The 16,699-nt window shown below is 39.3% G+C and overlaps 1 protein-coding gene across 2 annotated transcripts; it reads left to right on the forward strand.

The window, feature by feature from the left end:
• The first annotated feature begins 8,780 nt into the window (after positions 1-8,780).
• On the forward strand, positions 8,781-14,490 carry LOC109194890 (uncharacterized). 2 transcript variants are annotated; one of them, XM_019346230.2, is made up of 3 exons: positions 8,781-8,960; positions 13,686-14,015; positions 14,180-14,490. In XM_019346230.2, exons 1-3 carry the CDS (start codon positions 8,846-8,848, stop codon positions 14,359-14,361), a joined length of 627 nt encoding a protein of 208 aa, XP_019201775.1. In that variant the 5' UTR covers positions 8,781-8,845; the 3' UTR covers positions 14,362-14,490. The 2 variants fall into 2 exon arrangements, 1 of the variants encoding a protein (XP_019201775.1); XR_003216638.1 differs by lacking the exons at positions 13,686-14,015; positions 14,180-14,490 and adding an exon at positions 12,831-12,977.
• Positions 14,491-16,699: the final 2,209 nt, after the last annotated feature.

Below are 16,699 nucleotides of genomic sequence, written 5' to 3' on the forward strand. Positions count from 1 at the left end.
AATTTTCTTTTTTGATTTGTCCTCATTTGGCATCACTGTCACCCACTGGTAAGCCTCAGCTCTGAACAACTTTTTAGAATACATGTGTATATACTCTCCGAACACCTAGATTGCACAATTGTTCTTGGGGGCAACCTCAACCTGGGACTAAATGAAGAAATGGATAGGCTCAATACAGCAGGAACTCAGCGTAATTGGCAGTCCACAAATATAATCAAACAGTATATGAGTGACTTTGGTCTTTGCGATGCATGGCGCTCCCTCCAACCCACTAGTAAGGAATATTCTTTCTTCTCACATGTTCATCACTCCTACTCTCGTCTGGATTATTTTTTGGTCAGCAGCTCACTGCTGAGTGACATTTCAGACACTGAGATTCATCCTATAGCTGTCAGCGATCATGCTCCTGTATCTTTAACACTAATGCAGAAGAATAATACCACACCAAGTAAAAACTGGAGATTTAATACATCACTGCTCAAAGATGAAGAGTTTATCAAATACTTTAAAAAAGAATGGACTTCATATTTAGACTTTAATGACATTCCTGGAACATCAGCATCTGTCCTCTGGGAAGCAGGGAAAGCCGTGATGAGAGGTAAAATAATCTCTTTCTCATCACATAAGAAGAAAGAAGAAAACAAAAATATTCAAGAGCTAGAAAAAAAACATCAAATCTTTTGAAAAAGCCTATGTATCACACCAAGACCAAGAAATATTAAACAAAATACGCAAAACAAAACTAGAATTAAATGAAATTATTAATAAAAAGACTAAATTCTTAGTACAAAGACTTTGCCTGCAAAATTATGAACACGGTAACAAATCCGGACAATTTCTTGCTAACCAGTTAAGAATTAATAAAGAAAAAAACAGCTATATGTGCTGTTAAAGATTTATCTGGGAATACAATATATGATCTTAAAAAAATAAACAGAATTTTTAGGGATTTCTATGAAACTTTATTTACACCACAAATAAACCCATCTAAAAACGAAATTGATCAGTTTATGGACAACATAACTCTTCCAAAATTATTAGACACCCAAGCAATGGCACTGGATTCACCACTGACGCCAGGTGAACTCCAGGAAGCCCTGATAAGTATGCCCAATAATAAGGCTCCAGGTCCAGACGGCTTTCCTGCAGAATTCTACAAAGAATTCTGGACGATTCTAGCACCAGTTTTTTACAGAATGTTGCAGGAAATCAAAGAAAATGGTAGACCACCACCAAATATGAACTCTGCAAATATCAGTCTCTTACTAAAACCAGGCAAAGACCCTGTATTTGCCTCAAGCTATCGTCCAATATCTCTTATTAATGTAGACCACAAAATAATCTGCAAAGCTCTCTCAAAGAGACTAGAGAAAATGACCCCCGTTTTAATTCATCCTGACCAAACTGGTTTCATAAAAGGTAGGCACTCATCAACAAATACACGTAGATTACTTAATTTAACAGACTACTCATGCAGTAAAAACATTGAAACCATAATATTGTCTCTTGATGCAGAAAAAGCATTTGACAGAGTTAACTGGAAATTTCTATTTGCAACTTATTTGAAACTTTAGTTTTGGATCTTCTTTCATCAACTAGTTAAAAATATTATATAATTCCCCAACAGCGTGTGTCAGAACAAATGACCAGACATCCTCCAGCTTCTGTCTCCTGAGGGGCACCAGGCAGGGATGCCCACTCTCCCCTTCACTGTTTGCAATTTTTATTGAGCCACTAGCAGCAGCAATCAGACAGAATTAAGTAATTAAGGGCATAAAATGTAAGAATGTAGAACATAAAATCAGCCTTTATGCGGATAATGTGTTACTTTTTCTCCAAAACTCACAAACCAATATCTCTGGGGTGATTGAATTGATAAATTCTTTCTCAAGAGTCTCAGATTATTCAATTAACTAGTCAAAATCTACAGTTCTTCCAATTAATTGCTCCTTGCATAATTCTTCTCCTACCCCAGTGAAATCTGGAAATATAAAATATTTAGGTATTAATGTCTCTCCTAAGCTTTCAGAATTAACTAAATTAAACTACATCTCGCTTTTAAAGACAGTAGAAAGCGATCTGGCTAGATGGAAATCTTTACCCATATCACTCATGGGAAGGTTCGCCGCTATAAAAATGATGTTCATGCCAAAGATAAACTATTTGTTTTCAATGATCCCAAATAAGCCATCACAAGATTGGTTCAGATCTCTAGACTCATGTATTTCTAAATTCCTTTGGAAAGATAAACCCCCACGTATCAGCTTAAAAACATTACAAAGGACCAAGGATAAAGGAGGATTAGATCTGCCTAACTTTAATCACTATTTTTAGCCAACAGGCTTCAGTTCATCTCTAGATGGTTTAAACACAGCTTCTTAGATGAGCCCTGGCTAGATGTAGAGCAGGCACTATGTAATAATCTAGAGATTTCAGACCTACTATTTATCAGCTCAAACATCAAAAGACATGAATGCTTTAAAAGCATCAACATCAGCTCTTCTCTGACAGCATGGTGGGAGTTTCTAAAAATGACAGAGTCCTCATTAATCCCATGCAAACGTACACCTATCTGGAACAATCCGGACATATTACAAAACAATAATATGATTAATTTTCCAGAATGGAGTGGTAAAGTACGGAGCCCCGCAGGGGACAAGGGAGAAAAAAAAAATTAAGACGGACTTTTGCGAGATCTCGCAAAAGTAACTCGGGATCTCGCAAAACTATTGCGGGATCTCGCAAAACAAACTCGGGATCTCGCAAAAGTTTTGCGAGATCTCGCAAAAGTAACTCGGGATCTCGCAAACTTTTGCGAGATCCCGCAAAAGTTGAATTCCAACAATGGCGGCAGCTACTTAGTCGTCATATTACTCTTTCTGGGTCACAAAATAAACTTTTAAGATATTTTGAGGCGTGAATGTAGCTGTGTAAATGTCAAATATCTGCTCGGTATACAAGACATCACATATTTGCAAAAGTGCTCCGACGTTTTTCGGAGATCTGACACCCACCATCTCGAAGCTAACGGGAGGTCGAGACCTACTACAGCCGGGAGGAACACCGCTCTCCCGGCACGTCGTGCCTCGACCTCCCGGTCGGCCTCGACCTAGCGGCCTCCGAATGCGGCTAAAACTTTTGCGAGATCTCGCAAAACTTTTGCGAGATCCCGAGTTACTTTTGCGAGATCTCGCAAAACTTTTGCGAGATCTCGCAAAAGTCCGTCTTAATTTTTTTTTTCTCCCATGTCCCCTGCGGGGCTCCGTAGTAAAGGAATTAAATACTTAGAACATATATTAGAGGGAACAGAATTTATTCCATTTGACAGACTAGTTACACAATATGGGATCAACAAGAAAAGATTTTTAGAATATCAACAAATTAAATCCATAGTAAGAAAGAAATTTTACCCCAGTCAAGCTGAATTACAAACACCACCAAGTGTGGTACATTTTCTTACTCTTAAATTCCCCAAATTGTTATCTAAAATATACAGAACACTTTCTAAAATAGATGACTCAATATCCCTTCCTATTGCAAAGTGGGAAGCAGATTTATCAGTAAGCTTAGACCAAAACTTCTGGTCTCAGGTATGCTTAAAAACCTTTAAATTGATTAAAAATCCCAGTCTGCAATTAATACAATACAAATTACTACATAGAGTGCACTATACTGGTCATCGGTTGTTCAAGATGGGCTTTACATCTTCCAACAACTGCTCACACTGTCAAGGCAATACACCAGACAATTACATCCACGCCCTTTGGTTCTGTCCACCAGTGCAGAAGTTTTGGCGTGAGATATGTGAAGACTTATCAAAGTGTCTGAAACGTAACATTCCAGCCTCCCCTTTAGTATGCTTGCTGAGCAACTTGGATGAGGTCACTGCAGAAATAAACACAGCCCACATTGTTTTTACAGCCCTATGCATTGCCAAGAAAACGGTCCTCCTTAACTGGAAAAATAAAAATAATCTTAATTCTAATCAATGTAAAACCATCTAATAGATCACATTAGTCTTGATACAGCCTCTGCCACCACATTTGATCAATCCCTTTGGGCTCCTTTGATCGGCTTCATCACCTAGTGGGGGTGGGGGGTCATGGTTTGGTCCTGCCTTCGCTATTGTGGCCGATGTGGAGGTTGGGACGGGGGTATGGTTCGTTACATGGAGAAACCTTTGGAATACAAGCGTGCTTATCCACACAGGTGTACACACGGGTGTTCACAGACACAAACTACACCTTTCTTGGCTGCTACCTCAAAGCACATTGTGCGCTGTCTATCTTGCGTGCTGCACAATAACATTTAATATTTAGTATCTACTGTTATCTACTGCTAGCTAGTTTATTGTGATGGTGCTGTATTATTATGTTGCTGTTTTTTTGTTTGTTTGTTTTCTCTTCTGTTTTTTTTCTCCATACAGGTGATCCATGTGTTTTGTTTGTTTTCTTATTCTTTCTTCTCCCCTTTCTCACCATCTCTTCTCCCCTCTATTTTTCTTTCTCTCCCTCTCTTTCTTTCTTTCTTTCTTTCTTTCTTTCTTTTTTTCTTTCTTTCATTCTTTCTCCCTGTCCTATCCCCCAGTCATGTCTGTCCCGACTGTAACAACCGAAAATAAAATAAATACATAATTGTAATAAAGGTCAATCAAATGGACCAATATGGCAAGGCCATGATGATCCACTTGGTAAAGTAAATCCGCTTGGCATCTCTCTTGGCCTTAAGACAACAATTCTGATGGCTAAAGATCCAAACGGGACAGGGGGAAAAAAAAAGTATTATCTCAAACCATTATTCTGTGGGTGAAATTCCCAGGGTGGTATTGTCGGTTTTCTGTTTAATTGTGAAGAGTATATACTCTTACCCACCTTGTGCTGCCACATATGGTCAGAAGGGGTCCAGTTTTGCTTGCAGGCAACTGCAAGTGACAAAGGCATCATCATCATCATCATCATCATCATCAGATCTTTCTCTTTTCCACCATCTGGTGGTGAACTGTGGAGGGTACAGTTATTTGCAGTTTGCGTCTCCACACGACCCTTTTTTGCTAGCGCACATGGTGTCTGTATTCTGCAGCTCCCGGTTAGCTCCACACATGGAGAAAGTATTTTATGGATGACCGTGGCTCAGGGGGTTGGGAAGCGCATCTGTAACTGGAAGGTCGCTGGTTCGGTCCTCGGGCTTTCTGGTCATTTAACCTACCACTGGTGTTGGCCAGAGGGGCTGATGGTGCATTATGGCAGCCTCGCTTCTGTCTGCCCCAGGGCAGACAACTGTAGCTTGCCACCACCAGTGTGTGAATGTGAGAGTGAATGAATAGTGGCTTTGGGTGCCTTGAAAAGTGCTATATAAATCCCATCCATTATTATTATGTTTAAATGTAGATACATAGAAGATATAAGTGAGAAGGAAGATGGAGAAGAAGATACTAAGGCCATAAAGGACTATTTAGCCCATGCACCTCACAAGTTCTGGGTTGTCAAGACCAGAATAAAGCCTGCTTTATAACTCTACATCGTGCCCACATCAATCCTTGAGGGGAGCACACAGGGCAAGGGCGTAGATTTGGCATGGATAGAAGGGACATGTCCCCACCAATAATTTGATCTCTTCGAGTAAAGAAAAACAAAGCTGATAGAAAGGAAAAATACGATCTGTCAACGTCTCATTCACCCAGAGGTGCAGAAAGAGTTAAATTACTTTCTCCACTGGAGTCCTACCTCATATGACAAATATGGCCAATGTGATTGGCTGTCCCTTTCAGGGAGCTCTGTTTAGTTTTAGCAGCGGCAAGCCTGCGCTGCGAGGAGGAGAGGAGGATGGCAGCAAAAATGAAGAACCTGGATATAGAAAGTGTTTTTCAAAGAAACCTGTAAGTCACTTAAAGCCAAGTACACTCATAGCAGAGCAGGTCAGCAACTAATCTAAAAGTCGGTGGTTCGATCCCAGGATACTAACCCCATGTTTGCCTACTGATGGTGGTCAGAGGGCCCGGTGGCGCTAGTGTCCGACACACATTGTGAATGTGTGCGTGAATGACTGAATGTAGTGTAAAAGCTCTTAGGGACTGAGTAAAGGCGCTAAACAAATGCAGGCCATTTACCATATCAGTCTAAAATTCTATGAATAACGTGTTTTGGAAACTGAATGCACAACAGGCAGCACTATTAGTTCTCTCAGTCTCAGAGCAGCATTTCTAATTTTGATTGAAACTGTCAGAGAAAACTGCAGCCTCGAGCAGCCAGGATATTAGTTTACAGAGGCTGTTAAAATTATATGTCTAATGTTAAAATGTTGGTGACACAATAATTTCATCCTAATGGCACTGACATATTCATAGCGTTAATTTTTGAGACAATATATCATGAGGTAGTCATGATTTTGCAAATATACTATTTCTCCAGGCTAAATGATGATCCTCTAAATTGGTGACACGCTTTTTCCTCTCCAGCTTACAAGTTATCTGCTTTAGGCTACGTGTTTGAGAATTATACCACGGAGTCAGGTACTTCTGATTTGAGGCCTTAGTTTTCACAGGAGCTACAGTATCCAGAGTCGTACGTAGTGAGGAGGTAAAATTTTTAACAAGATAATCGACCTCTGTTGGGGTAGCATTCAGATAGCTGATGTTGGTACAGGGCATTGAGGATGATAACAGTGGGTGGATTATATTCTTAAACTTAGAGCAGAGTACAGATTTTGCTGTTCCTAGTTCGGAGACAAATCACCTTCATATGCCATACTGCTCACTCCTGCTTTGTTTCCTCTCTTAGCTTTTAAAGTTTTAGTACTGCTGTGTTAGTATGGCAAGTTCAGAGCTCTTCTTCTTCTGGGACAATTTCAATAAATCTTCATTAAACATATTTTCATTCTCACAAAGATCCTCACACACAGATTCATGAGTTGTTTCATTTTTCTGATTTATGTCAAAAACACCTGCAGACTGGTCATTATTCATATCAGTGCTCCTCTGATTGTAATGCTCACACGATTCTCATTCTCTCAGACCTATCACTGATCATAAGGGGGTAATTTTCAACTAGCTCCTCAGTGGGGCGGGGGGAATTGTCTGCCTTAGCAATAACGGGATTGCCGTGGCCTTAGCAGTCTCTGCAGGGGTGATCGATGTTTCCCCACCAGGTGCCTTGGGTGGCACACGCCCTTTAACTGCATCATCCACTGGCAGTGTGTTTCTTAGCCTTTCTGGACAGGGTGAAATAAAATGCAACCACAACCATTTAAGGTGAGCACTCTGTATCTGAGGTAATTCCCAGTAATGTCTGAACTGGGACTGTGTGTGATGCAGACAGGTGGAGATTGGAGGTCTTGATTGAGCTACAAAGCTTGTAATCATGTTTCCTGTTGTTTGACCTGTGTGTGTTTGTGTTCAGACTTTCAACCAGAGCCAGATGTTGTCTACTTTTCACTGAAGTAGTCCACCAGTCCAACCACTGACATCCAGCTGCTTTCCTTTGGTCTCCCCAGCACCTCAGAGCAGAGTACATCCACGTAATAAAAAAGATTTATCTATGTGTTTTCTCTCTTAATTGCAATGATATAACCCTCAAATTATACCTTTTCTTATTGGAAATTTTAAATGTGTATTGTGTAAATATAAGTAATCCACATACATTTAACAGAATCTAATAATAAAAAAAAACACCTTGCAGTTTTTTCTGTTCCTTATTATTAATGGCACTGCTTTGTTTCCTCATCTGGTTCTGTAGCTTTCACAAAGGTGTCAGATGGAAAACTTGATTTTTTTTTTTTTTTTAATTTAGGAAACCATTATATTTTCTTCATTGCTCTTCTGCCTGGGAAACTATCAGTACCGCTTGAAGTACCCTCTACAAAATGCCTGTGCAGATGAGTTGGTGAAATCGTACTTCAGAATCCGTGTTAGTTACAAGGAAATCTTTCTGAGTTAACTTGAGTAATTACTTCCTCCAAACCGTCAACGTGTCTTTTAGACCCCATTCCTACAAAACACCTCAAAAATCCTTGAAAGAGTAGTTGTCAAACAGCTAACAGATCATCTGCAGATCTCTGTGCTTGTCCCGCTAGACCTCAGTGCAGCGTTCAATACTGTCGACCATAATATTCTATTAGCACGATTAGAACATGCTGTAGGTATTAGGGGTCCCGTGCCACAGTGGTTTGAATCATATCTACCTAACAGATATGATTAAACACAAAAGGACTAATTCATATACAAAAAAATCTGTCCATAACCATGGTACACGCAAAAAGCGGTGAGAAAAAACACAGTTTCTACGCAGCACCTGCACTGTCTGCAATGACAAGTTGTGATTAAACCACTGAATCACTATCAATACATTAATTGTTGCTTTCTGATACAATAAAATAACACAAAACAAAATGAACAAAATAACTATAACAGCAAACTCTATATTCCTAATTTGAATTTCCGCACGTTTTATTTTAATCTTTTTTTTTCTCAGTTGTGAATAAAAAAAAACTGAGTGGTTAATATTGTTTTCTTTCTGGAAATCCCTTTTTAAATTTAAAATATTTATTATCGGGTTAGAAATTAATTTTGTCATTATCCATTAAGTTATCAAATTGCTAACTTAATTGTGTTCTAGAAAAGAATAAATTAATGAGTGGATAATTTTGATAATACATATTTTTATTGTAAAATTAATAAATTCGTGGAAACATGCTTTTATTTTGATGGAGATGTGTTTCCGGGTTTTCCATACGCTGGTTCCTGTAAATCACGTGACTTCTTCACGTATCAGTCATAAGTCGTCCTTTACGAAAAGCGGAACTACGTGACAAAACTTTCTTAGTTAAACCTGCTACTTTAAAACAAGCTCTGATGTTTGACCAAGAAATCTTAAAAGTGAATCTTAGTAGAAAACAAAGACGGATGTTAAAATCAGAGTTATTAGTGTTTCTCTTCTCCAGTTTTCTGGCACGTCTGGACTGTGCAGGTAAGCCGTTTGTACCTGTGGGAACAAATCTGTCTGATCATCGAGATGAAGGGCATAGAAATACTCAAAGGAAGTGATTTTGCGGGTTTATGAAATGAATTTACTTTTAACTCAGTTTTCGCGTTAGAGCTAAGTTATCCACTGTTTCTGTTTCTAGTTGTTTGAGTTAGTGTATCAATGCAGACTAAATGTACGTGAGCAGGTAATGACGGGAGAGGAACTTGGAATTTAAAACAAAATGTATGTTAGTTCACTATAAGAAGAATCAAAGTTTAGTTTCATTTTCACTTCGTGTAATGGCGGAGTCCATGAATATGTTTCTCCTGATTCTCTGTAAGATCAGGGGCGCCGCTGATGTGCGCGAGTAAAATTTAAGATTAAGCTTTAACAAACTAAAGACCAGCACAGACGTATTTATAAAACAATTAAGTTTCACACATTAGCACATTGTTTACTTCCTGGTTCCAAAATCAATAATCAACAGATTTTTACGGGATTATCACTTCACACTGACGATGCACTATTTCTGTGTGGAAAGCTGGAGGAGGCTGTCCGTACATTTACAAGAATATACTTTATATGCTATATAAGACAGGAACGGCAAAAGAGTATGTTGTAATGTGGTGCAATTTTGTTGGCATTGTCCTACAACGGACAAATTGAAAACAATACCGTGCATGCTAATTAAGTATTCATGTGTGTCAAAATAATGGGCAGGCCAGTGTTTAAGGTTTAAACGATGATAAAGATGATGTCTGGACTGACACTTGGAGATGACGTCAGGTTTTGAACTTGCATTTTTCCACCTGTATTGGCTTTGAATGCTGGGAATATTTCAGTCATTTCAGTCATTTGATGATCATTATGTGTTTTTATCTGGGAACAGATTCCGATTGACCATATGTGAAGTGACATTATAATTATCAAGTAGAAATAAAATATGGCTGCTAATCCAGTAAGATGCCAAACAGGCAGGTGTTTGAGCACCATCTGGGGTCTGTCTGGGCACCAATTCTATAAAGGTGATGTGTATCTCTGTTCATGCTCCAGCATAAATTTGTATACATTTTAGTGAAAATCAGGATCACATCATTTTACTGCTTTATATAAATCAGCTAATTAGAACTTTAACTATCAAAATATGCAAATTTATGGGGAAAAAAACAATAAGCAAAGAGAATAGAGAGAAATAAAAACAGCTTTAATTACTGAACTTCTAAATATTCATACTGTCACGATTTGCATCTGCATTATTTTAGTATTCAGTATTCAGTATTCAAGTATTTATTGTCATTGTCAGAAAACAATGAAATTGCGTTTGGAGCTTCTGTACACCCGTGAATAAAATAATAATAAGTGTAAATATGATTCCAGTGCAATAAAACAGTCCTTAGCAACAACATACAACATGACAAGTAATACTTAGAAGTTGGATATGGTTATTGTCCGTAAGAGAGAGGGGGCAAAGAGTTCAGAAGCCTCACAGCCTGTGGATACAGGCTGTTGGCCAATCTGGATGTTCTGGCCTGTATGGACCTGTACCTTCTCCCTAAGGGCAGCAGGTGGAAAAGGTGGCGCGCAGGATGATATTGGTCCCGCAGGATACTGTGCACCCTCCTCAGACAGCGAGTGCGGAAGATATTACTAATCTCTGGCAGAGTTGTTCCAATAATTCTGCCAGCTTCTTTCACCACCCACTGTAGTGCTTGCTGATCGGCCTTGGTGCAGCTGGGGAACCACACTAGCAATCCATACATCAGAACGCTGCTAATGGCACAATTATAAAAATTCAGCATCAGAGGTCTGGGAATGTGTGCACTCCGCAGTCTCCTCAGGTAGTAGAGGCGCTGTTGGGCCTTCCGTGCAGCTAAGGTAGTATGGTTGCCCCAGGACAGGTCCTCGGTCACAGTTACCCCCAAGAATTTAAAACTGCTCACCCTCTCCACCTCTCCGCCGCCAATAAAGAGAGGCAGATGGTTGCTGTGACCCTTCCTCCGGAAGTCCACAATGATCTCCTTGGTCTTTTTGGCATTTAAGACCAAGTTATTGTCGTGGCACCATGACTCTAGTTGTTGCACCTCTGTCCTGTAATTTGTCTCATCATTGTCAGATATAAGTCCGAGCACTGTAGTGTCATCGGCAAACTTAACTATGAGATTGGATGCACAGGAGGAAATGCAGTCATAAGTAAAGAGAGTGTATAACAGAGGGCTCAGGACACACCCCTGAGGGGCACCGGTGTTGACCACAAGGGTCGAAGAGGTGTTCTTACCCACTCTGACACTCTGTCTACGGTTAGTAAGGAAGTCTGTAATCCAGTTGCACAGAGAGGAATTAAGACCCAGTTGGTGAAGTTTGGGACGGAGTCTGTATGGCCGGATGGTATTAAAAGCCGAGCTGTAATCTACAAAGAGGAGCCGTGCATAGGTGTTCCTGTTTTCCAAGTGCTCCAATAATGTGTGCAGCACTATGGCGATCGCATCCTCGGTTGACCGATTCTTCCTGTATGCAAACTGGTGCGAGTCCAGAGGTGGTGGACAAGCAGCTCTAATATGTTTAATAACCAGTCTCTCCAGACACTTAGCGGGAATGGGAGTGAGTGCCACAGGTCTGAAATCGTTCAGACATGAGACATTTAACTGCTTTGGGATGGGAACAATGGTTGCTGCTTTAAAACAGGATGGTACCAGTGAACAGGACAACGAGGTGTTATATATAGAGATGAAGACGTCCGCCAGGTCCGCAGCACAGTCTTTTAACACCCGGCCCAGTACTCCATCTGGCCCGGCCGCCTTCCTGGTGTTAATGCTCCGGAACACACGCCTCAGCTCGTGAGTGCTCAGGACTGGAGCAGGGTCAGTTGAGGGAAGAGGGGACAGGGTCGGTGTTCTCCCTATCAAAACGGGCATAAAAGAAATTTAAATCCTCAGCCAGAGTAGGACTATTGGCTGAGGGTGATGGTGTTCTCTTTTTGTAGTCCGTGATAGCCCTGATGCCCTCCCAGACCTGCCTTGGGTTTGTGTTGTTCTCAAACCTGGCCTCGATACGCCTCCTGTGCTGTTGTTTGGCGGTCTTGATGCCTCTTCTCAAGTTAGCCCTGGCAGCACTGTATGCCTCCTGGTCTCCAGATTTGAAAGCGTTGTTCCTCGTTCGAATGAGTTGTTGGACTCCGTGTGTCATCCAGGGTGGATTATTAGGGAACACACGGAGTCGTTTCCAGGTAGTTACATTATCCACACAGAAACAGATGTAGTCCAAGACAGTGGAGGTGTAACTGTCCAGTGCAGTACGATTGTCGGTGTCCTTCACCTTGAATACATCCCAGTCTGTGCAATGGAAACAATCCTGAAGCATCGGAGTAGCATCCTGCGGCCATGTTCTCACGTTTTTTAATTGTAATCCCAATACTCTTGATCTTTTGTGTGTATATTGGGTGTAGCAGAAGGGAGAGATGGTCTGACAGACCCAGGTAGTAATCCTTCCAGAAGCAAAGGGAAGTTTGTGATTTTTGTGTAGCATAATTTATTATTATTAAAAAAAATCCTAATTTGTGGAACTTTAACAAACAAAATTGAAGTGACCAAAGGGTTGATTCCTTACATCTTATTATGGATGCTTCATTGTATCATAACTTGCACTGGTTTATACCACAAACATCAGATGATGACACAATCTCTCTACTAACTCATCACAAATCTGTCATATTTGTCAGTGTGTCAAATGCATGTTAGTACAAGTGGAAGCACAACAGTTCTTATTTTTTTTGTCTCTGCATTGTTATCTGTTCTGTGGTAAACTCAGTTTAAAGTGAAAATACTGTTTGGATTATTGAATTAAAAGTATTTTGTTATATTTTTTTCTCTTTTTAAGTCAATAAACAAACAAACGTGAATCATGGAGACAACGTTACTCTGACGTGCTACAGTCCCAGAGATGTCGTCGTCCTAATGTTAAGGTGGAAAAAACAGGACGTGCAGCGTTATGCTTTATTCATCAGAGAGAACCGCATTTATGAAAAGCTACCTACACATAAGCTTGCACAGTCAGAGTTAAAAATAGGATAATGTGTAATGATAATAATAATGGTGAATTTGGAGAGAAAATGTAGAAAAGGAGGTTAGAAGAATTAGAATTGATAAAGTTTTAAAATGATTAAAAAATGTTAACAACACATCTTTAATAAATAGTATCTGGGCCAAATGTGTGCAAATGCTTAACATAGGAAATGATTACAAGACTTATTTTATTCAGTCAGACTTAAAACATGCATAATATTATTAACCTATAGAGTTATGTGCCATCTGAGCACAGTATTATGCAAATGGTCCTACTTTGTTTATGTGAACAAACAGCATATTTCATAAAACATTTTTGGCAGTGTTTCTATGACATCCACTTTCACTTCAAGGTGGGAATTGTGACACTGTGGCCATCTCTCCCAAGATGAATCTCTGAGTAGTGACAGAGCATATCATTTTTTAACATGGTTCTCTCTTCCTTGTAGTTAGCTGCACTTTTTTAAAAATTTTTAAAATTGCACAACATGCGCATATATCCTCTGGTATTTTTTTTTCTCTCAGCATCAGCTCATCATCTGTCATGTGTTCTAGTTTACAGTGAACATGCTGTTCGAGTTAAAGGTAGAAATGAAGCTATTTTCAAAAAACTATAATACTGTATAGATCTTTAGTTTCATTTTCCTGTCATTTTTTTCATCTCATCCAGATGTACCAGTCAAACAAGGAGAAGATATTATTCTGGAGTGTTATGGTCCCAAATATGCTACCACCAGATTATTAAGGTGGTACAAATCTGACGTGAAGTCAGACTTTTATCTCTTCTACTTCAGAGATGGCAACTCTTATGAAAACTATCAGGATCCATATTTTAAAGATCGAGTGAAGCTGAAAGATCCAGAGATGAAGAATGGAGACTTTTCTGTGATTCTCAAAAATGTCACCATGAACGACACTGGAAGATATGAATGTTATGCTGGATACAACAATCAGGGACCTCAACTTATAAACATCACCTACCTGAAGGTAGAAGAAGAAGGTGAGTTTGAAGTTGAGCTGCTTCCTGGTTGTTGATGTTTGTTTCTAAAGATGTTGTCAGCAGATAATGTCTGACAGCAGTTTGAAGAGGAAATGGATTCTGTTCTGTTCTTCACTCATCACCTACCTGACAGCTGACACCTCACACCTGTTTCTCACCTGCAGGTCAGACAGCAGGACAAAGTGAAGATGGAGGGGAGGAGGCTGGAGTAAAGGAGAGTGGTTCTGTTGGACTTACAGTTGGTCTGTCAGTTTCTGCCATGCTTCTTGTTGTTTTTGTTGCTGGTTTTGTGTTCTACAGAAATCGTAGAGGGCGACGTCTTCTAAATAATCTAATGATGATTTAAAATGTGTTCAGTGGGTTCATAACTGAACTCTGAGTCCGGCTGCTGTTCCAGGTTATTATCAGTAAGTTCAGCATTCAGACTGACAGAGGAGAGACACAGGAAACAATACAAAATTAAACTTTGCATTTTTTGCATAATTCTCTGATCTCTGATGTTCCTGCTCACCATACCAACAAACTTGTTGTTCATAAAATATTTTATTAGATTTTATTTAAAAAAAAATAATAATAATGTATTTGAATTCTTACAGATTATCTAGTGATTTTTTTTAAAAGTTTGTAACACATAAACATGTATCACTCAGTTACTGGTGTGAATGCTATATTCTCTTATTGCGCGCACACACACACACACACACACACACACACGTGCTAGATAGGTTAGGCTACACTCTATTGTAGGAGAGCCAAATATACAGCCTGAGTACCAGCCCATTGGATGGGTTTGAAAAATGGGGGGGGGCTTAATTTTTTTTTCAAATTTTTACAATGGCTTTTTTTTTTCTAATATAGGCTTAAAATGTTTTAATATTTGATTTTTTAAATAAGTATTTCTTGGCTCAACCTCTGACCGGTTGAGCCAGTCAATGCAGATTTAATCTGATCTGGAATCAGTCCAAAGAAAATAAAACATTGATGTGTGGGCGTGTGAATGAACCCACTGCATGTACAAACAGATGTAACACAGAAACCTGAAAACACTGTATGTTAAAGTGAAACCTGTCTGAGCCTGTCCCTGTGAAACAGAGTTTGGAGCCTGCAGCATTGTTTTAGTCAGAATAAAGTCTGAATAACCAAATGTTGTGATGACTTCCTTCTACATAGAGGACGGGACGTTTTTAGGGCCCAGCAGCTTCAGCAGTACTGAGAACAGTGGCTGTGTTTATGCGAGGTGCTTAAATGAAAAGAGCCCAGGCAGCAGGTTTAACAGGTCTTTGCACTCAAACATGAAGTCTGATTCAAAACAACCTCGACATACACCCACAGTATACCATTACTAAGCTACATTTTCAGCTCACTCCTCTGTGAATGTTTTAAAAGAAAACTAAAAACAGGAATTTCTTCCAGACTGGAGTTGCTGATAATGTGGGATTGGATTTTTCCAGAATGTGTCGTAATATTTGAATTCCTGTTTGATTTACTGTTTGATTTTTCTTCTCTAGAAACATAAGAGCATTTTCTCAGCAGGCACAAACCTGCAGCTTTGTGATTTCATTAATATAAGACAAACATTTAATATTTCTCATGTATAATTGAGTCTACACTTTCATTTCCATTTAAAAAAATCTACAAAAGTCTGGGGGCAGTGAATTAAAGATAAAACATGTTTGTAAAAACAGAGAGTAGAAAGCATGACGTGACCAACAGCTGAGACAGTGGAAAAAAATGACTTCCTTCTACCTGTCCTTCATCTTACCTGCTCGCCTGTGACTTCTGTAAACAGGCTGTACACTTTAATGTCTGTGTCGCCTGGTGGCCAGTACAGGTACTACATCAACCCCTACCCCTCACAAGACCTCAAACTAAGAGCAAATACACACTTCAAAACTGGGTAAAACACGACTCAGCCTCTGATTATTATCCACTAAGGCTTTAATTATTTGTCATGTAATAGTAAATTTTATTTTAAATCAGTGAGTGTTTTATGATATTGATCTGTTAATTTTTTCTCTGTCTTAAATGCTTCTTGGGGGCACATGACATAAAAGAATTAATGAATAAAAAAAAAATTATATCTCAAAAGCTGCCTAGAAAGAAGAAGAGGTCAAAGCATCAGCAACATTTGTAGTAGAAAACAACTTTATTATTTTCCCAATGCTTTTTTTGGTTTGTACGTTTTATCACAGTTGGTTGTCCACTAACCAAATTTTTAGAGGCACACAATCACAAATTTAGCCTATTATTGTACAGTTAAGCCCATAATTATTCATACCCCTGCCAAATTTTGACTTAAAGTTACTTTTGTTCAACAAGCAAGTTCATTTTTGAGCAGAAATGACACAGGTGTCTCCCCAAAGATAATAAGACGATGTACAAGAGGCATCATTGTGGAAAAAAAATATTTCTCAGGTTTTATTTATATTTTAGCAAAAATTATCATGTCCAGAATTATTCATACCCTTCTCAATAATCAATAGAAAAGCCTTTATTGGCTATTACAGCAATCAAACGCTTCCTATAATTGCAGACCAGCTTTTTGCATGTCTCCACAGGCATTTTTGCCCATTCATCTTTAGCAATGAGCTCCAAATCTTTCAGGTTGGAGGGTCTTCTTGCCATCACCCTGATCTTTAGCTCCCTTCACAGATTCTCAATTGGATTCAAGTCAGGACTCTGGC

The sequence above is a fragment of the Oreochromis niloticus genome, linkage group LG16 (genome assembly GCF_001858045.2).
Source record: "Oreochromis niloticus isolate F11D_XX linkage group LG16, O_niloticus_UMD_NMBU, whole genome shotgun sequence".
NCBI lineage: Eukaryota > Metazoa > Chordata > Actinopteri > Cichliformes > Cichlidae > Oreochromis > Oreochromis niloticus.

Coding starts and splice junctions, on each gene's coding strand:
- LOC109194890 (XM_019346230.2), top strand. CDS start 8,846: ATGTTTGACCAAGAAATCTTAAAAGTGAATCTTAGTAGAAAACAAAGA. Junction 8,961..13,685: donor GGCACGTCTGGACTGTGCAG/GTAAGCCGTTTG, acceptor CATCTCATCCAG/ATGTACCAGTCAAACAAGGA. Junction 14,016..14,179: donor CCTGAAGGTAGAAGAAGAAG/GTGAGTTTGAAG, acceptor TCTCACCTGCAG/GTCAGACAGCAGGACAAAGT.